The sequence below is a fragment of the Tachypleus tridentatus genome, chromosome 13 (assembly GCF_004210375.1).
Source record: "Tachypleus tridentatus isolate NWPU-2018 chromosome 13, ASM421037v1, whole genome shotgun sequence".
NCBI lineage: Eukaryota > Metazoa > Arthropoda > Merostomata > Xiphosura > Limulidae > Tachypleus > Tachypleus tridentatus.
Window position 1 is genome coordinate 208,236,165 of NC_134837.1, and position 22,803 is coordinate 208,258,967.

General features: G+C 33.8%; 1 protein-coding gene across 1 annotated transcript in view; it reads right to left on the reverse strand.

Annotated features, from left to right (window-relative positions):
• Positions 1 to 5,208: 5,208 nt before the first annotated feature.
• Positions 5,209 to 22,803, reverse strand: part of LOC143237599 (Y+L amino acid transporter 2-like) — a 37,646-nt gene continuing 20,051 nt past the window's right edge. Inside the window, exons 4-11 of the mRNA XM_076477040.1 lie at positions 22,700 to 22,799; positions 20,946 to 20,990; positions 18,804 to 18,927; positions 16,769 to 16,872; positions 15,522 to 15,618; positions 14,330 to 14,479; positions 9,121 to 9,298; positions 5,209 to 7,662 (exon numbers count right to left, since the gene is read on the reverse strand). Coding sequence (XP_076333155.1) covers positions 7,601 to 7,662; positions 9,121 to 9,298; positions 14,330 to 14,479; positions 15,522 to 15,618; positions 16,769 to 16,872; positions 18,804 to 18,927; positions 20,946 to 20,990; positions 22,700 to 22,799 — 860 coding nt within the window. The 3' untranslated portion in view covers positions 5,209 to 7,600. The remainder of the gene's footprint in view (positions 7,663 to 9,120; positions 9,299 to 14,329; positions 14,480 to 15,521; positions 15,619 to 16,768; positions 16,873 to 18,803; positions 18,928 to 20,945; positions 20,991 to 22,699; positions 22,800 to 22,803) is intronic.

Genomic DNA, 22,803 nt, shown 5'->3' on the forward strand with positions numbered 1-22,803 from the left:
TGGTCTTGTTTATTCATTTAAATTAATTCATTCAAATGCATTTATTTAATTTCACAAATATATGTATATTGTAAGTTACTTATGTAAAGAAAAGAAAGTCTTGAAAATGTTTTAAAATTACAAAATATAACTACCACACACTGATCTCTAATCATTAGAAGTTGACGCATCGGACTGCAAATAGAAAGTTCCAGAAGGGATAACAATGAACACGTTCTGTAGTAATTTCATCTGAATGCATTATAAAAGTGACAGCCAATTCCATTAATAATCTCAAGGAATAAGACAACGTATTTGTAGAGGTTAGTGCTGCCGGCTGACTGCCTTCCGTTTAGAGAGTAGATAAAGTTTGGATTATTTATATCTGAAGCTGGAATTTATAACCTGACCTATTAATCTACGCTGATTTGCTTGAAAATTCGAATATCCGAACTCAATAAATACAGAATACAAATTAGCAGGTATAGTTTTTGGTATTTTGTTATCTTTCGCGTCTCTGAACACAACTTTGATATAATTACTCAGCCAGCACAAAAATTAATTATTACTGATTTGTAATTTACATCCTATATCACGCGATAATTATATAAGAAATTATTCGATGCAATGTTTAGTTTTGTTGACCATATTTGATCATCAATAATATGTAATAGGCAAAATAACAATCCATAAGTGAACCTAATGACGCTATGGTAACGCTCTGCAAAAACATGCATTTTCATGAATACCTATAAAGTGCAGCTTTGGTATTTTCATTCTTTAGAACCCTTTAAGGAACACGTAGGCTAAACGTCTAAAGCGAAGAACCCAAGATTCAGTTGTAGTTATCCTTAAATTAGATTTTCTAACCAGACAAATGACCACCAGGCGGCAGCACTTATCCTGTATTATACAGCTGTTAGTAACTGAATAAATGCATTGATTATCACAGATATAATCGCTAAAGTTACAACTGAAATTTCAGAGCTTTTACAGTGGCTCGAGCCTTGGACATATCAATACACAGTCCACAAGAAATATGTCTGTCCCTCGTGTTGAACATCATGTCTACTGATGCCGTTGACGTTTTTTACAAAAAATGAAATTATGCCGGAAGCAAGAGCTGAATATTTTTTCATAAAAATAATTCCTGGCTTTTAAAATATTAATGTGTAATGTTTTTGTTATGATTATAAGGTTGATTAGCGACGAGAAGATATTGGGAGTGAAGTGGACAATTGGAAATGAAACTTGTAATTAAAAATTGTTTTATTCTCATTAGTGGTCAAATAATAACGCTTTTTATCGGGTCAGTATGAAGTACCCATGAAATGTTAACAAAATTGCTTGAAAATAAAAATGTATAAAATTATTTAAGTTAAAAAAATCAGGAAACGCAATTTCCTTTTAAATGGTGTCAAGAACGTAAATATTAATTAGTCAATACATGAGTTTAAACCTTTCACACCTAGTTAGTCCCTCTGTGGCTTTTTACTCTCTAAACATGTAAATACAACATTGAAATATATATAACTGTGCATTTTATTATATTCCCAAGAGTTAATTCCAGAAAAGATAAATACTGAAATACTTGTGAAAACTGATGCCCTACGTCAAACCATTTCATGATTCTGAGAAAAGGTTTGGTGACAGATCTTGTGTGTGAAAGTGGAAGTATGTTGTACGTTGAGCACTAACGATATATAGTTTTAGCTTGACTTGTAGAACATTTATTTCTAGTGCAAGTGGTCTAGAATTCAAATACCCTGCACGAGAGACACAGTAATTTAACTTATCACAATGGTCGTTAATTACAGTGGACATTAAAAATCCTTCATAATTCAGAAAAGAGTTAATTTAATACATTATGCTATTCACCGCAACCCTTAAGATATGATAGCCCACAGAAAAAAAAAAATCACTATATTATCAGGTTAGTGTATTACACTATGTAACAAAATTCTTACTTTTTCTTGTTCCTGGGCAGAAAGCGTAATTTCCCAATTGCTTATGCCTAAAGTAAATGGAAAAGACCCATTTTGCTCTTCAAACTTTACTTTTGTGACCTGGGAGCGTATAACGAAAACATGATGGAAAGACTATATTTGGGGGCTGATACGTGAAAGTGATTTACATTACAGTTGCAAATCTCAAAAAACTACTCACTTCTAAATATTTTTGTGTAACTTTAGTGCAAATACATGTAAATCTTGATTCATATGTTGTTTTATTCAGACCTTATGTAAATGAAAATGTGCAAATTTGCCCGTTTTTACATAGAAAATAGGTTAATTTATAAATTTCATTATCCAGGGCAAAGTTTGAAGGGAATAATGACCATTACCACATAAGCAATTAACAAATAACACATACTATCCAGAAACAAAATCTGTGTTATATAGTGTTATTTAACATATAACTATTGAATATACAGTAAATTGTAATTTCAGTTTCTCTTAGCGTCATCTGCTAGTCTTATAACTAACGTGGCACACTGTGGATTTTATTTCTGTTTGTTGTTGAGCTCAAAGATCCACAATAGAATATCTCTGGTACATCTATTACCAGCATGTAAACCCGATTATTTTTTTTTATTTTAGCTGCTAGTGGTAAATATTATTTACTGATAAGAGTAATAAAGTGGATAATTTTATGTGACAAAGAGATGAATAGTATTTATTAATGCGATTAATAATAAAATGGGTTGGTTTCTACGACAACAGCCAATGAGATGAACATCGGTTAGGTTTACCATGGTTTATTTTTCAGGATCTTCGTTTGAACTGTCTACTAGATACTATACGTATTACATTCACAGAAGTTTGTTCATTTTGAATATCGCGCAAAGATACATGAAAGCTATTTGTGATAGCCGTCCCTAATTTAGCAGTGTATGACTAGAGGGAAGACAGCTAATCATCACCACCCACCGCCAATTCTTGGGCAATTCTTTTCCCAACGAATAGTGAGATTGACCCTCACCTTATAATGTCCCCACAGCTGAAAAGGCAAGCGTGTTTGGTGTGACGGACATTCGAACCCATGACCCTCGGATTACGAATCGAGTGCCTTAACCACCTGGTCATGCCGGGTATTCATAGAAGTAAAAACTTGACACAAAAATATTCAAATAGTTGTAGATAAATAGTTAAAAGTGTCATTATCCTTTTGAGAATGTTGAGAGGAAGGTTATTGTATTCACTCAGTCATATAACCATTTCTTTTCTTCTACTTTCTAAATCAGTAAATCACTTGATAATTCATCAGGCTGGGGGAAGGAGGAGACGGGTATTTCTTGTTACACTGCCAAATGTTCTCGAAGGAAGGTATTTCATAAAACAGAATAGTGTGAACACGTTTGTCCACTTAGTTGTATAAAGAAACACGTTAAGCTAGGTTAATGATGTTGATAAAAGTTACCTTTTCCTTGAATTACTTCATCATATTGATTAAATCACGCCTTATGACGTTTCTCTGATTGAGTCAACAAAATCAAGAAAACGTAACTTATCTTGAGGACCAGGTATTGCCAGGTGGTCACGAGCACTCGACTCGCAACCTGAGAATCGCGGATTCGAATCGTACTCACAACAAACATGCTTGTCCTTTCAGTCAGGGCCTGGCATGACCAGGTGGTTAAAGCACTCGACTCATAATCTAATGGTCGCGGGTTCGAACCCCCGTCACACCAAACATACTTGCCCTTTCAGCCGTGGTGGCATTATAATGTGAAGGCCAATCCCACCATTCGTTGGTAAAAGAGTAGCTCAAAAGTTGGTGGTAGGAGGTGATGACTAGCTGCCTTTCTTCTAGTCTTACACTGATAAATTAGGGACGGCTAGCGCAGATAACCCTCGTGTAGCTTTGCGCAAAATTCAAAACAAACAAAAGTTAATGATAATTATAGAGAACTCTTACTTTTGTGTTTAGTTCGATATGAAAACACACCAACCAGTGACTTGCGAGAAGTTGATATCAATTACTCTTAATGTGAGCTCATAATTTCTCAAACTTTGGAAATAACAATCCGCCATCTTTACAGGGATGGCAGACGATTATTTAAGTTGCGTGTGAAACTTCGCTGAGGGCCTGATTAAACACAGAGCACAGGTTGGCTCTGTGGTAGAGCTCTGGGTTATAGAGTTGGCGAGACGAATTCGAATTTGTGTGATACCATAAAATTTCATTCAGTAGTTCAAAATGGTTCTACGACATTTCGCACCCGACTCTTGGCAGCCAACATCACAATATAACTTAGTTGTTCATTTCCTTTATGTTTACATGTTCAACATTTTTAACTTTTAATTTCATTTCTATCATTATGTATTTTTACAAATGTTTAAGCGACAAGATACATGTTACAGAGTAATACTGAGTTTATCAGAATACCCGAGTTGATGAGAAAGAAACAGAGAGACCAGCTCACGTGCTGGTAATTATCCTCCAAACATAACATGATTTCAAGGTATCATCTAACCTGCTCTAAGCGGTTCACCGGTAAATCTTAGTGCTCATACTACTAATAACTGGGTTCAACAATGGCAGTGGACACACGACTGATAGCCCATTCAGTAGCTTTGTACTAAATAAACAAACAAAACGACTGAGCTTATATATCGAAGTTCGACATTAGCGGTGTAGGTATCACAGCCCATTCAACCGCAAACAAAAATACAAACGTTCATTGACATTCTCGCAAACGTAATGTTATTAGTATCATAGTTGATGTAAATACTCGACTGGGTAATCATCCGCGAGCTCGGCTGTCAAATTGTTGGCTGCCAAGAGTCGGGTGCGAAATTGCGGCTGCGAAATGTCGAGATACCAATACAAAGAATGCGACATTTTTTTCCATTGAAAGGAGTTCATTCTTGAAATTACAGAAATATTATGGAACTCCCGTTCACAGTTTCTGATGTTCTTCATACACTACTTGATCAACCATTAGCTTTATATTTTAAAAATCCACAAATGGTTTTGGCTTCTTTCAGCTCGTTTATTTTAAAGTAAAAAAATCTACAAACTCCACTACAAGAAGTGACAAGCAAGCTAATTTTATTTTTCAGGTCCTTTTATAAATTTTGAGAATAATTTGAAAATATAGAATATTTTCGACATTAGTTTTCATAAGACTAAAAAGTAAGGTGTTAGAATCATTCTGTTTTCAGAGTGTTTCTGACGCTACATAAACATACATCCACATACCAACTTACACTAAATGCTTACTTACTCTTGTTACGTTTATTTTCATCTGTATGTTTATTAACAATGCAGTAAATTAAGTTTCTGATACGAAACATTCCACCTGTTAAACCAGTAAACTAAACCGATAAATTATTATTAAACATTCGGACAGAAAATTGTCGTTTTTAAGGAAACATATATAAATATATATATCTATAAATTTGTGTTTTATATAAAAATGTATTGCTGCTTAAACAGATTTTCCATACATATAGATTACCACAAATAAAAAATTTATATGATATACTCTGGTAACTAATTTTAAGGTTGAATGTAATAAAGTAAAAACAAACATTTATCATATACATATTTTATGTATATATATGATAACAAGTTACCTTATTAATTGCTCCAAAACAACAACAATAACAAAAACAGAATAAAACCAATTAAAGAACGTATTTTTCGTGCAAACTCGATAATTTGACTTTATAACAATATTTTAGTTAAGTTTTATTTTTTGAACATGCTTAAGTCTGGAACCAGTATCAGCTTCTCTTGTGGACATTTCGGACCTTAAAGTAAAGGCCGAGGTAGAGGCAGTCCAGAAAATTAAAAAAAACGACTCTAGCCCAGTAACTTTCAGACCTTAACTACAGTCACAAACCGCATGACGAATATCAACCAAACGTAATAAGTTAATTAAACGTTTAAAAACAAACAAACAAATTTGTATAGGTGTGTACGTCAGCGCCCTCTAATGGTAAAACACAAGCTTTGTATATGTGCATGCAACTGGAAAACAAAAGGTCTTTTCCCAGTTCGGAAACCAATGTCGAAAAAAGCAGTACTATTGGCAACAAGTCAACTCTAACTTAGAAGTGCTTACCATGGAGAGGGTAATCTTTCAGCAACGCTCTTTGCTTAGCAATTAAATAGCTGAATCGGCCGCCGCTCACTCAGCTAAGCTATTTTGTTATAAATTTTGCACAAAGCTACACGAACAATATCTAAGCTAGCCGTCCCTAATTTAGTAATGGAAGACTATAGGGAAGGTAGCTAGTCACAATTACCCATCTCCAACCCTTGGGCTACTCTTTTAATAGCGGGATTGACGGTCACAAAATAACGCCCCCATGGCTAAAAGAGCCCTGATCACCTGGTACACAGCTAAAAGTGTGAAGAAGAGTAGTACAGGGGAACTCGAACCTTGGGCTTTACGATCCTCAGCTTAGCAAGCTAACAACTAGGCAATATAGTAGAAACCATAAGGAAGTTGAGAATGGATTAATGTTCCAAAATATAACAATTATTAAACTTTTGGTATTTTATAATATTTTCCATTATAACCGAATTTTTTATCGTGATTTTGTTTCGGGAGCTTCATTGTTGAATAATTATATTTTCCTTCCCAAGTTTCAACCACATATAAATTATGGAATGTTTTAAATTCTATAACGCTTAGCTGTAATTGAATGTATTATATACCCGCAACAGACCTGTGGCAATTCAAAGTTAAAATAATTTACACTATCTACGTTGTTTTACTAAGCTAATCGCACTGATAGAGAACTGACCGAACATATATAACTTATTTTTCACTTCTGTTCATGATTTGGTAAACAATCAGTGATACCATGTAGTCTTTAGGGTTAGCGATTGTAAATATACTATATAAATTATACAGAAAACAAAAATAGCAATCACAGGTCGTACAATCATCAAAAATAAAAGTCAACCAAAACAACTATTTATGCTTCAACAATACTTATATAATGATGTTATTTTTCATGAACAGGTTTTACTATAAAGCTATTAAGATTAATAAATATTCGATCCTTATCGTGCAGAGATATTACTGTTCTCTTGAAGAAAAAAAAAACCAACTTGAAATAAAAATATATCTCAGAACGGCTGGTTTGGGTGTTGAACACTTTCACTGATAAGTAAAAGTGGTAATACCCATACCAACCGTTCTGAGATGTATTACTGCCCTCTATTGGCCATAGTTTAAATAATGTGCCTAATTTTATTAAAAGAAATAATAAAATGGTTCAGAAACTTTCAATTACACATACACACCGATTTTTTTTCACAGTTTCTTCTGCGTTGAAATAATAGTTTAAAAAATAACTAACAGGTAGCGCTTGTCGTGGTATAATACAAATATTAAATTAATAGCGATTACCAATTTGGGGCTTAACATCTTTGAAACATACATTTGACTTTAAAAAAAAATTACATCACATTATTAATAAGACAAGTAAAAGTTGTAATTGTCTTCCACTCGGAAATTCCACCGATGCTCCACAAACAGAAGATTCGAAGAACACTTTGAGACATTGTTTCTCTTGTTTGAAATAACTCACAGAACATAATATCCCACCCTTTTCGTTGTTTAATATTGCTGGTGCTGCTGTTAATGATTCGGTTCTAGTCACTCGTGTTTTTCTTGCTCAACGCAAACTAATAACTTCTGTAAAAAATGCGTGATCCCTTCTGCAACAGAACCAGATAAAACGTATTTAAGAAAAAATTTAGTACTACTATTTGAGCACACACGCATAAATATCTATTATAATAATAATACCCAGTTTTTGTATTACCTCACCTATCTAAATACATATGCACACGCACTTCGACGGATTTAAATATACTGTGGTAGACATTTTGTACAACAACATAATGTAAAGTTATCACAGGTTTTGAAAATGTCATAGAATAACTTTTATAGGTTCATTTATTGATAGTATTAAGTCCAGTAGGGTGTAGATCTAACTAAACTGGAGCAAACAAGAGGAGATCATCAATAGCCGCGGCTGCAAGAACCATTCTGTGAGCCACTATGTTGCGGCTAAGAACATACACGTTAGTGTTAATTTGTCTCTTTATCGAATATTAGCCATACTTAATAATGGATTAACAAATGTTAGACCCCTCCAAATACATAAATATATTGTTAATTGCATAAGCAATAAAAATATCAAAATCAAAGAACAGAATTTAAATATTGCAATTTTTTTATTTTAAGATTATGACGTTTATAGCTAGAGTACCTCGTCAGATCGCAGAGCTTTAATTTTAATGTTAACCCTAACACAAGTAGACTTATAAATTCTAGGCCTAAGATAAGAGGACTTACAGATTTCGGTGATTGTGATTATAATTATTTTTTATTATCCTTGAAGTCGTGAATTTAAAGAAGTAGTTTTGCAGTAAAGATACAAATGGCAGAAAAACAAAATAATTGAATATCATAAAGGACAATGTTTATACAACACTAACGTGCTTTGTTTTATAACAATCTGTACTTCTGTAAAATTCTTAAAGTTAATCACACATCTGAAGGAATGGTCCTTTCAGAAGCATGCTCTCCGCTGGGTCAACAGTAATTTTGAGCTCTTATAATGCTAAAATTCTAGGTTCTATACTCGTGGCTAGAACAACACTAGTCCGCTGTGTAGTTTTACATTTATCAACAAATAAATAAACTTATCAAAATAAATGTTTTGTGCTTCACAGACGTAAACAAGTGATTTCTGAAGTGGAAATAGTGTCAAAGAGACAAGTAGCGATCCATCAAATCAGATCCAGAACATCTATTGGCCAATGATCTGTTGCAGAAATGCGACCATTAGGTATCGTTTCAGAACACAAAAGTGACGTCAAACATCAATTGGTTATCGTTTTGGTGTAAAAATACGATCCAGAATAGTTATTGGCTAACATTTTGATGCAAAAAAAGAAAATAAGAGAGATAGAATCCTAAAACATCGTACGTAACATCTATTTATAAACTTCTAAATAATAAAAAATAGATACTATTAAAACTTTAGAATATTCACTGGCTGATATTTTAAACACAACAATGGGTATACGGTTAAAAAAACACCGATAAAAACAATTGTCAAAATGTCTCAATGTACTTTTTTTACAATATTTGTACTCGTTACTTACTGATTATTGTTCTGTACAGCCAAGGTTTCTTCTTCCATTTAACAGTTAGATAATAAACGGGTACACCCGACAATGTTATAGCGAGACCAATTCCTGTGTCCCACGGGTTTACATAGAAAGGGAGGAATACCAGAAACCCACATATCAGCAGGAAAACAATGGGTATTACGATGTTCAGCTAAGACAGAGAAAGTTGAATCAGACTTTTATATATAGAGAAAAAATCATCTTTAAAAAACTACAGTAATAATTTATTAACTAGGCGACGTTTCGAGCGAACGGTGTTTTTTTTTTTTTTTTTTTTTTCAGCCAGAAACAAACTAATCCATTCATAAGAGTTACAGGAATGTTTTGAACTTAAACGATACACAAAACAGAATGTAACAGGAGCTAAAACTATGAGAGGTAAATAATAAGATAAAACTAATATAACAAAGCTGGTAACTATAAAAAACAGCATTAAAATTATTAGAAATATAGACGAACGTTACACAGCAAAGGAACTTAAACACTTCAAAATAACATAAGTAAGAAATTATAAATAGTTGAACCGTTCTTTAATACCCAAAGGAACTTAAACACTTCAAAATAACATAAGTAAGAAATTATAAATAGTTGAACCGTTCTTTAATACCCAAAGGAACTTAAACACTTCAAAATAACATAAGTAAGAAATTATAAATAGTTGAACCGTTCTTTAATACCCAAAGGAACTTAAACACTTCAAAATAACATAAGTAAGAAATTATAAATAGTTGAACCGTTCTTTAATACCCAAAGGAACTTAAACACTTCAAAATAACATAAGTAAGAAATTATAAATAGTTGAACCGTTCTTTAATACCCAAAGGAACTTAAACACTTCAAAATAACATAAGTAAGAAATTATAAATAGTTGAACCGTTCTTTAATACCCAAAGGACTTAAACACTTCAAAATAACATAAGTAGGAAATTATAAATAGTTGAACCGTTTTTTAATACCCAAAGGAACTTAAACACTTCAAAATAACATAAGTAAGAAATTATAAATAGTTGAACCCTTCTTTAATACCCAAAGGAACTTAAACACTTCAAAATAACATAAGTAAGAAATTATAAATAGTTGAACCGTTCTTTAATACCCAAAGGACTTAAACAGCCCAATCTGAATTTTTTCGATCGTGATTCTTTTATTGTTGTTAGATGTGGCATGAAGTAAGTGCTTTAAAGTGCTCAAGAAAATTATCAGCTGTGTTGAAGTGCCAAGCTATTGGTTTATCTTTATCTATAATCAAGTTTACTGGTGTACGTTCACCAAGCATTCGGCTGGTTTTCCCTATGTAGATTTCGTCACAGTTGTTACAAATAATATAACAATTAGATATGCAGGTAAAGTGGCTAATCACAGAATACGTTGATTTAGGGCCTCTAACAGGTGTTCTGTGATCAATGTAAGGACAAACGTTGCATCTGCTTCCCTGATAAGTGAATGCACCAACATGAGTATCAGATGACAGTTGTATGTTGTTCAGAAGTTGAACAGAAAGAAGAAATGTTCGTGTCTTGTTTATGAGAAATTAGAGGATTGTTGGGAAACGTGTGGCCAATGGTATTGTACTGTGTTATGACACGAAGTTGTCATATAATACACGTGTTACTTGTATGTTGACTTGGTGTTAAAAGTCTAGCTTATTTTATCACCTTCGCATTTTTTTCTGATTATTTATCCAACTAAAGGTGAAAACTTATTTAAGAAGTACCGAAAAAAGTAACCGGGTTAAATTGATGTGATTATAAAGTTTATATCTATAAAATACAAAAAAGGTATGATCACACTTACAAAAGAGACATATACATTTTGTTATAGTTGTCTCTGGTAACTCTTTTTTTTTATTGTTTTACGCAATTCAAATTATTTGCGTGAAGCGCCCTCTATAATTTGTAGTTCGATCTATGAATTCTACCTAAATCACCTTACTTTGAACACAAGAATGCAACTACAAAGACATTTAAAGTACAAGTACACATTTCGTATGTCTATAATAAACTCACGGCTCCAAAAAACAGAACGCGATATATTATTTATAGTAACGGGACTCGAACCATGAATTCTCAGATCCGCATACTAGCCACTTGGCCGGGATAAAGTGATAGATAAATATTTTTATTATAGCCATAAGGTGACTGTAGAATAAACATTTAATAAGACTGAAGAAGACTATGCTAGGGATACGTTCGTTCAGATGCGAGTTTCATAAATGAAGACATAAGGACCTTACATCTTTATATGTGGCGTGTAACGTGTCATAAAAGAAACTTAATATTTCTGTTACGTCACAGATTCTTCATCACATGAAATAATTGCATCAAATGTTGCGATTTTTTTCATCAGATCTCCATTAATTAAAATATTACGTTACTAAACTTAAAAAAATATATACTAGAAAAATTTATTTCCTTTTTAATTTTACGAAATGCTACACGAGGACTATATTCGATAACCATCCCTAATTTAGCAGTGCAAAACTTGAAGGACGGCAGTTAGTCATTACCACCCACCACCTAATTCTGGGCCACTCTTTTACCAACGAATAATGAGATCAACCGACACAGTATAACGCCCCCACGGCTGAAAGGCTGAGCATGTTTGGCGCGACGGGAATTCGAATCCGCAACTCTCAAGCGCCTCTAACCACCTGGTCACGCCGGGGCCCAGTAAGTGATTAAAATTACTTCAGATAAAATGAACGGAGAGAAGTTGTAGGCTATTAGCACTTCATTAGGCTAAAAATCCTGAACAACTAACAAGACAGTCTTAGACTGGGCATTGACTGAAAGAAGTGTTTAGTTACTACTGATCTCAGTTCCCACCTTCTTAACAATAACTCGGTATAAATGGTAATCTGGAATTCATCATTCATTCTTTAACTCTAATAAGTCTGTCTAAGTGTGGCTATTTGACCCTCATTATCTTTATATATCTGTCTAAGTGTGGATATTTGACCCTCATTACCTTGATAGGTCTTTCTGTGTGTGGATATTTGACATTCATCACCTTTATAGGTCTCTCTAAGTGTGGGTATTTGACACTCATTACCTTGATATGTCTGTCTAAGTGTGGATATCTGACCCTCATTATCTTTATAGGTCTTTCTGTGTGTGGATATTTGACATTCATTACCTTTATAGGTCTCTCTAAGTGTGGGTATTTGACCCTCATTACCTTGATACGTCTAAGTGTGGGTATTTGACACTCATTACCTTGATATGTCTGTCTAAGTGTGGATATCAGACCCTCATTATCTTTATAGATCTGTCTAAGTGTGAATATTTGACCCTCATTACCTTGATAGGTCTGTCTAAGTGTGGATATTTGACATTCATTACCTTTATAGATCTCTCTAAGTGTGAATATTTGACCCTCATTACCTTGATAGGTCTGTCTAAGTGTGGATATTTGACCCTCATTACCTTCATAGGTCTATCTATGTGTGGATATTTGACATTCATTACCTTGATAGGTCTGGATATTTGATCCTCATTACCTTGATAGGTCTGGATATTTAAGCATCATTACCTTGATAGATCTGGATATTTGTCACTCATTACCTTGATAGATCTGGATATTTAACCTTCATTACCTTGATAGGTCTGGATATTTGACCCTCATTACCTTGATAGATCTGGATATTTGACCCTCATTACCTTGATAGGTCTGTCTAAGTGTGGATATTTGACCCTCATTACCTTCATAGGTCTTTCTATGTGTGGATATTTGACATTCATTACCTTGATAGATCTGGATATTTGACCCTCATTACCTTGATAGGTCAGGATATTTAAGCATCATTACCTTGATAGGTCTGGATATTTAACCTTCATTACCTTGATAGGTCTGGATATTTAACCTTCATTACCTTGATAGGTCTGGATATTTGACCCTCATTACCTTGATAGGTCTGGATATTTGACCCTCATTACCTTGATAGATCTGGATATTTAATCCTCATTACCTTGATAGATCTGGATATTTGACCCTCATTACCTTGATAGATCTGGATATTTAACCTTCATTACCTTGATAGGTCTGGATATTTGACCCTCATTACCTTGATAGGTCTGGATATTTGACCCTCATTACCTTGATAGATCTGGATATTTAATCCTCATTACCTTGATAGATCTGGATATTTGACCCTCATTACCTTGATAGATCTGGATATTTAACCTTCATTACCTTAATAGGTCTGGATATTTGACCCTCATAACCTTGATAGGTCTGGATATTTGACCCTCATTACCTTGATAGATCTGGATATTTAACCCTCATTACCTTGATAGGTCTGGATATTTGACCCTCATTACCTTGATAGGTCTGGATATTTGACCCTCATAACCTTGATAGGTCTGGATATTTGACCCTCATTACCTTGATAGATCTAGATATTTAACCCTCATTCCCTTGATAGGTCTGGATATTTGACCCTCATTACCTTGATAGATCTGGATATTTAACCTTCATAACCTTGATAGGTCTGGATATTTGACCCTCATTACCTTGATAGGTCTGGATATTTGACCCTCATTACCTTGATAGATCTGGATATTTAACCCTCATTACCTTGATAGGTCTGGATATTTGACCCTCATTACCTTGATAGATCTGGATATTTAACCTTCATTACCTTGATAGGTCTGGATATTTGACACTCATTACCTTGATAGGTCTGGATATTTGACCCTCATTACCTTGATAGATCTGGATATTTAACCCTCATTACCTTGATAGATCTGGATATTTAACCTTCATTACCTTGATAGGTCTGGATATTTGACCCTCATTACCTTGATAGGTCTGGATATTTGACCCTCATTACCTTGATAGATCTGGATATTTAACCCTCATTACCTTGATAGGTCTGGATATTTGACCCTCATTACCTTGATAGGTCTGGATATTTGACCCTCATTACCTTGATAGATCTGGATATTTAACCCTCATTACCTTGATAGGTCTGGATATTTGACCCTCATTACCTTGATAGGTCTGGATATTTGACCCTCATTACCTTGATAGATCTGGATATTTGACCCTCATTACCTTGATAGATCTGGATATTTGACCCTCATTACCTTGATAGATCTGAATATTTAACCTTCATTACCTTGATAGGTCTGGATATTTGACCCTCATTACCTTGATAGGTCTGGATATTTACCCTCATTACCTTGATAGGTCTGTTTAAGTGTGGATATTTGATCCTCATCCACAGCAGCCCTGATACAGAGAACATGACGAATAGAGCTTCACTAAAGGCTGTGTAGTTGATAAGTGTGTAGACGTGTACCGTGGTCAGGTAGGCCAAGCTGAGAAGACCCTGTAAAATCATATCTATTAGGTTTATTCTGTTCCTACAGCTATAGACAAGAGAATAATGAACCAGTAAAGGCAAAAACGAATTTTTTTAATTCTTTAAATTTTGTAAATGAACCCTACATGAGTAGAATCTTGGAAGTTAAATACCTGGTATAATTTTGATGAAACGTGTATATGTGTGGAAATTAGTTATATATCTAATAAGTTTAAAAGAAAATTCTTTTGTTTTCAATTTAATTTGACAACAGAAAAATCAAAAACTGTTTGTGACCTACAAAAGATTTATTTGCGTCAAATATCGTGTAAGTTGTTTGGCATACACGAAAATTTCGAATCATGCTTTACTCGCTAAAAATAAATTGAGCAAAATGCAAATGTTTTAAATTTGTCTCTATATCTGCGTGATAAAAAGTTATTTTTTACAAAATCACATGTAAATTATTTGACAAAAATTATTTGCCTGGTATTTGACAAATATTTTACATTTGTGCTAAGTTTCATCTTGATTGCTGTGAATAATGTTGTACCGGACCACAAAATATTTTTTTTGCATTTTGTTACCTTAAAAAGGTCTAAATAAGAAAATAAAATAACCGCCATTCAATGGCACAGCAATATGTCTGTGGAGTTTTAAACTATAGAAATCAGATTTCGCTACTCGTGGCAAGCAGACCACAGATAGCTCTGCTCATTGTATACCTGTGTGTTTAATTGAAAACAAGCAAGCGTTTTAAACCAACGTATAACTCTGTCAAGTCTAAAGTCAATCCGCCGAGAAATGAAGGAATGGTAGTTGATTGACAAGTATTTAGAAGAAGAATAAACAATAGAATAAGCACTATTTTTTTCTGCGGAGAAATACATAAATTTATACACCTGTTTTACATTGTTTTGCAGGTGCAACTTTTAACTAATTTACAATACTGGTCATATCCGAGTTCAACTATATTAAAAAGCAGTAGTTTCTTTAATTCTGTTAATAATATTATAGAAAACAAAATAAAAATCGCATCTTAACGATAATAATTACTTGTTTTACTCACCAAAAATATAAGGCTGGATTCTGGTGTATAACGGTTGAGGTTAATCATGGCTAAGCAGCTTGGAAGATGACCTTCTCTTGCGCCGACGAAAAAAATCCTGCAATCATGATCGTGTTACTATAATGAACGTACCGTGTATATATATATATATATATATATATATATGTATCTATCTATGTATGTGACCGAAATAATAAATGCAATGCAAGCATGAACATCTTATTATAATGAGCGTACCGTGTATATATGTATCTATCTGTGTATGTGAGCGGACTTATAAGTACCATGCAAGTATGTTCACTACTGTAATTTACACGTGTACAGTACATAAAATTAATTAGTGTTGTATGACATTACTAATTAATATCCTGATATAACAAATGTAACGTATCACAAGTCATAGCCTGAGAGAAAATAAATAATATATATAAATAAAGAATATTTATATTTTCTAGTTTTTGGTTTGATAACGCACTTTTAGTTAGTTATAAGTGTTGGCATGCCTTGATATATTGGAAAAGGTTTGCAAGCTTTATACAGTTGACATGCGTTTCATTACACAAAAGCAGTATCTAAAACAATGTATCAAAACCCTAACACCAATTCAGTACGATTGGACACTAAACCAAAATCAAACACTGAATAATACAGTGTATTAGGGAGACAATAAGAATCGAACAATAGTGTGCTGGAAAAACTGTGCAAAGAGACCAAAATCAATAGCAGACACAGTGTAATAAAAACAGTGTGCTAAGAGTCCAACAACAATAGCTGACACAGTGTATCAAAACCAGTATGCTAAGAATTCAACAACAGTGACTAACACAGTGTATTAAAAACAGTGTGCTAAGAATCCAACAACATTGACTGACACAGTGTGCTAAAAATCCAACAACAGCGACTGATACAGTGTATCAAAAACAGTGTGCTCAGAATCCAACAACAGTGACTAACACAGTATTAAAAAGTGTGCTAAGAATCCAACAACAGTGACTGACACAGTGTATCAAAAACAATGTGCTAAGAATCCAACAAGAGTGATTAACACAGTGTATTAAAAAAAGTGTTCTAAGAATTCAACAACAGTGACTGACACAATGTAATTAAAACAGTGTTCTAAGAATCCAACAACAGTGACTGACACATAGTATTAAAAACAGTATGTCCAAAGCTATCTACTGGAGTGACTGGCATAGATAAAATTGTATACATATGAACTTTTTATGTTTTAATTACGTTCACCTTACCTGGAGGATGTGAATACAGAGCCATTTAGACCACCAAAAGTCGACATAGCAACGGATATTGGCATAATCCACTTCATCACACCCAGGATTCTAGATCCAAATGCCTGAAAAAAAAATTGTTTTTAAGAAGTAAGTGAATTTAAGTTCAAGTACACTGTGGTAGGATTAGTTTGGCAGCGATCATGAGAGCATGAGACCGTTTTCACCTTTCGAATCTACAACGCTAAAATCAGGGGTTCGATTCCCCTCGGTGGGCTGAGCAGATAGCCTGATGTGGCTTTGCTGTAAGAAAATCACAATCACAAACCTTGCGAATCAATGTAAAATCTTTTGAAACAAATATTTATACCGGTAAATCTAACATTAAATGTTTAACAGTTTTCACCACCAGACAGACATGTATAAGTTGTTAAAAAACAATGTTATAATTTTAGAATTACAAATTATGCATTAATATAATTATAGCGAAGTTGTAATTATTGTGATGTGTTTACATTTCTACAATTATTTCCAGTTATCTGCCTGCCAGTGACTCAGCGCTAAGTCTGCAGATTTATGACGCTAAAAATCAAGTTTCAAATCCGGATGTAGGCTGTGAAAGTCTGCTCAGCCCTTATTATCAAAAGGTCTTCTCAACCCTTGAAATGGAACAAATTAGACTTCGAGGATGGATGTGTGGATAATCATAATGCTGCAACTGAGAAGATGGTCAGTGAGATTGAAATTCATACAAAAAGAACTAGTGTACCAACGGATCCCACCTTGTCCAGATTCTATACTTTTAACCTAACTGTGCACGTGTATGGTGCTATTAAAGGTTCTTAAACAAAAACACGGGCTTGTGATATATCGAAGCATGCATTTTATTTTATATCTATGGTAAAGATACTACTAAAGGTATCTTCCACTGTCCCTAATTTTAAACTACTGACCAAAGGAAAGGCAACTAGCAACATCCTACGATCCACCATCAATGCTATGGGATTGATTTATAAATCCAGAGTTCTACCACAAGGCCCACAAAGCAAATAATATCGCTCTAAATACATTAGCCAATCCGACAGATTAGTTTAATTTTTATCGTGTTCTCATTAAAATTGTGAAAATATGAATAGAATTTGGACAGGATACAAGATCTGGAAGCACTTCTTCACTCAGGATTCAAATATTGTAATATTACCGTAAAGTCTCCTTTTAACCTGAAACAACCACCAAAAGAGAGATGTTTTCTTATCTTCTAGAACTGAGAAACAAAGACCAATGCTATTGCTTTCAAGACATTGTTTGGATTCATCTGGTCAACTGGAATGATTGAAGAATTTACTGACGATAAACATTTCTTTATCAATGACCACATTTAATAAGACTTTTTTATCTTAAAATCCATCTGTTCTCACGTATATACCTTTAGGTTACAAGTAACAACGTTTATATAAGAAATTAATTACAAAATATTTACCTCATAGGAGTTCAGCAATAAGCATGAGTTTGATTTGTTTGTTTAAATTTACGCAAAGCTATACGAAGGTTATTTATAATAGCTACTATGAATTTAGCTATGTAAGACTAGAGGGAAAGCAGCTAGTCATCACTACCCACCGCCAACTATTGGACCACTCTTTCACCAACGAAGAGCGGGATTGACCGTCACATAATAATGCGATCACGGCTGAAAGGGCGAGCATGTTTGGTGTGACGGGGATTCGAACCCACAACCCTCAGAGTGCATGCCAAATGCCCTAATCACTTGGCCACTTATGAGAGCTTATAATCTAGAATTTGGAGCTCGATCCCTACCGAGGTGTTCACACAGATAGCTTATTGTGTGACTTTGTATGTAATAACAATACACGATTGTGTGCTTGTGAAAAAGTTATAACATTTGCAGTCACACACTTTGAATCTATGCTGGTGTTGTATAGCTAGATTTCTGTAAAAAAGTTCGTATATGATTCGTACATATGAATTAACTGATCTCCCGACTGGAGTAGGGCATTAAAAAAATAAAGTACTGACATCTACAGGAATAACTTACCACCGCAACGGCGTTGGACGAGAGAACTTCTTGAGGACCAAGAACAGCAAAATACGCTATATTGGCCATCAGGTAGATGAGTGTAACTAGCGGTAAAGATATGTAGATGGCTAACGGAAGATTCCTGAAAATAAAAATTCATGTTAACAGGATTTCCAGCCAAAAATGGGCGATATCCGTACATTTGATACAAATTTTATTTTTAAACAAAACCGCTAGATGTCGCTCGTATAAGGTAGGAGACCAACTGCCGTTTGGAAACAAAATTGTCATCGTCTCCGGCAAGTGGCTCTACTGTGTAATGGAATCATATAAACATCTTTTTACTTTTTTATTCGTTATCATTTCTCTTGTGGTTTAATACAATCAATCATTTGATATACATACATATATATATATATATATTTCAGTAAAAAAAAATACATTTTAATGAAATTAAATAAGACTGATAGACAGTGTATCCCCACCGCAGTGTGGGTTCAACTTCCTCAGTCACCTCCACAACCCAGAATACATTTTATAATCTCACATTATAGCTTGTGCCCTGGGATCTTTTAAATTAGTTTAGCGATTTTTATTTACTTTATTTTTGTTTCAGCTTGTTTTTTAAGTTATAAGAAACTAATATATATAAATATAAGCCTCCTGTTGACCCAAGGGCAAGAATGAGGTTTAATACGGTTAAAATTGGAAATCAGTTCCTGTTGTGAAAATAGTGTACAGAGCTTAACAAGCAGCCCTGCATTTTAGACAAAATATTTTACAAAGAACTTACTATGAGAAAGCGACATTTTCATACAAATAAGGAAAAAAATTAATCCTATTTTTAATTACAGTCTTCCAGTTTATTTTAAATTTAATGTAATTAAGCTACTGTTTTCGTGTGGCTATATAATCTTGTTAACGTTTCACATAAGTTAACAGTATTTTAATAAGTGTTTCAACTTAAACTAGCGTCTCATTTTAAGTTAACAGTATTTTAATAAGTGTTTAAACTTAAACCAGCGTCTCATTTTAAGTTAACAGTATTTTGATAAGTGTTTCAAATAACTGATGTTTGAAAAGCTATCTTTGCGATTCAGCAGTAGGTCTGCTGTCTTACGACTCTAAAATTATGGTTTCTGCACGTGTAGCGAGCAGAGCACATATGGTGCGTAGCTTTTCACTTAACAACAACCGTCAGATTGGTTCGGAAAACAGACGGACACAAAGATGATCAAGTATGGTCGGTCAGTCTATGTGTTAACTATGGGTATAAAACCATGGCCCGAAAACACGTTCAAGCAGTGTTAGACATCTCATTGTGATGTGTTCTTGGTCTTTGACGTGGTCAAATTGGCTTACAGTCGGGTTTCACATCAATGTATCCATCAGTTTAACTATCACTTTTTATACCTGCCCCGCCATGGCCAGGTGGGTTAAAGCGTTCTACTCGTAATCTCAGGGTCGCGAGTTCAAATTCCCGTCGCATAAAACATGCTCGCCCTTTCAGCTGTAAGGGCGTTATAATGTTACAATCAATCCCACTATTCGTTGTTAAAAGAGTAGCTCAAGAGTTCGCGGAGGGTGGTGATGACTAGTTGCCTTCCCTCTAGTCTTACACTGCTAAATCAAGGACGGCTAGCGCAGATAGCCCTCGTGTAGATTTGCGCGAAATTCAAAAACAAACAAACTCTTTATGTCCTTCACTTCTGTTGTGAACTACCTGTTGATTAATCATATGTTGTTGTTCGGTTGTTTTTCTTGTTAACACACTCGCTGTAAGGAACTGAAACATATTCGGTAAAACCACTCGTTTCCTATTGAAGATGTACATGCTAGTAATTAGAATACCCTCTCCAGTGGCACAGCGGCATGTCTGCGAACTCACATGCTAAAAACAGGGTTGCGATACCCGTGACGGGCAGAGCACAGATAGCCCATTGTGTAGCTTTATACTTAATAATTCTGAACAAACAAACAATATTAGTTGATTAATTGCAACATCTATAGAACTTAATTTTTATATTTTTATTATGTTATTGGAAACTTTATAACCAACAAAATAATAAATCCCCGAAACGTTTAGTGGGTAAGTAATTTAAAAGATAATAATGGGATCATATGTATCCTAGCGGTAATTATAGGGTTAGCAACACTTACCGGTGAGGTTCTTTCATTTCTTCGGTAACAAAGTTTAAGTAATTCCTGGAACATAAAACAAACAGTACAGGAATTGAAAGGAAATATGTATTAACAACAACGTTCAGAATGTCAATATTTTATAACTTCAATTTGATTATCATACAACAACGTTCAGAATTTCAGATCATCATTTAAAACATCACATGATTATCATACAACACGTTCGTATTTCAGATCATTTTAAAACATCACATGATTATCATACAACACGTTTCGTATTTCAGATCATCATTTAAAACATCACACTAAACGTTTAATATCTCAGATTATTACACCAAACATTTCACATTATCATGCTAAACGTTTCATATGTCAATTATGATACCAACCGTTTCACATCTCGCATTATCACATTAAACGTTTCACATCTCGCATTATCATACTAAACGTTTCTTATCTCGCATTATCATATTAAACGTTTCATATTTTCAAATTATCATACTAAACGTTTCAGATCTCGGATTATCATACTGAACGTTTCATATCTCATATTATCATACTAAACGTTTCACATCTCGCATTATCATATAAACTTTTAATATTTCATATTATCATATAAACTTTTAATATTTCATATTATCATACTAAACGTTTCATATTATCATACTAAACGTTTCAGATCTCGCCTTATCATACTAAACGTTTCATATCTCGCATTATCATACTAAACGTTTCATATTCTCACATTATCATACTAAACTTTTCAGATCTCGCATTATCATACTAAACGTTTCATATCTCATATTATCATATTAACGTTTCATATTTCATATTATCATACTAAACGTTTCATATTTCATATTATCATACGAAAGGTTTCATATTTCATTTTAAAGCCTGCTTTTAATCTTCTGCTTGTTACAACACCTTTATGTTTCGGATTCAATAACTTATATGATACCACTTAAAAACAATCAATCACAATATTTGATGCAATACAACAGTTTTAATTCTTAGATTCAACGTTTTCTTCATGTAATGTTGTTTGAGCTATCATATTTGGCATTTTTATGAGCTGTAATATCATTTTAAATAATATATCAGTATTGTGATATTTTCAGGTAAAAATCGATTTCCTTTATAAAATACAAAGTAGATCTGTAATATAGAAAGTAATTTGACAAAGTATATAATACACTGTGATTATAAATCCCCTGAGTCTGGCTGAGTTCGTCAGAAATAAACAGAATGGGCATAAGTGAAAAACAAACAAATAACTACTGTATACAATCTTACAAATACAGTCTCTCAAGGGCAGACCAGATGGTAACTCCGGTGAATGGCCCCAAACAACAGATAGCTAGAAAGAATGAAAAATAATTTCCTTGATCAAAGTATCAAGTGAAAACCGCACATACATACGAATAAGTGAAATAGTTTACAAAAATTCCTTATTAAAACAAGAAGGCATAAAACGTGTATGTGCCTGTATACCAAATATATGAAATAATGTAGCAACATCTTAAGCCTAAACAGCAATATTTAACGTTATCGTTTCAAATCTTGGTCTCAATATTCTACTTTTACCAAAGCTGATTGAGACCTATGATGGCTATTGAACCACATTTTTAGCCCTAATAATTTTCTTTATGTCTTCAGACTAATCATCATGAAAAGAGACAAAGTATGATTCGAACCCATTTTGTCATCAATGAAGTAACCAAAGAGCGTTACTGACCATTGCATGCTCTATTTAAACGAAAGCAACTTACCAACCAGCATACGAGAAAATACCCGAATAAAAGGCTAAAGCAATGTATCCAGGCTCCGTGTTTGTACCTTCAAATGCGTTTTCAAAATGTTCAATGTGACCTAG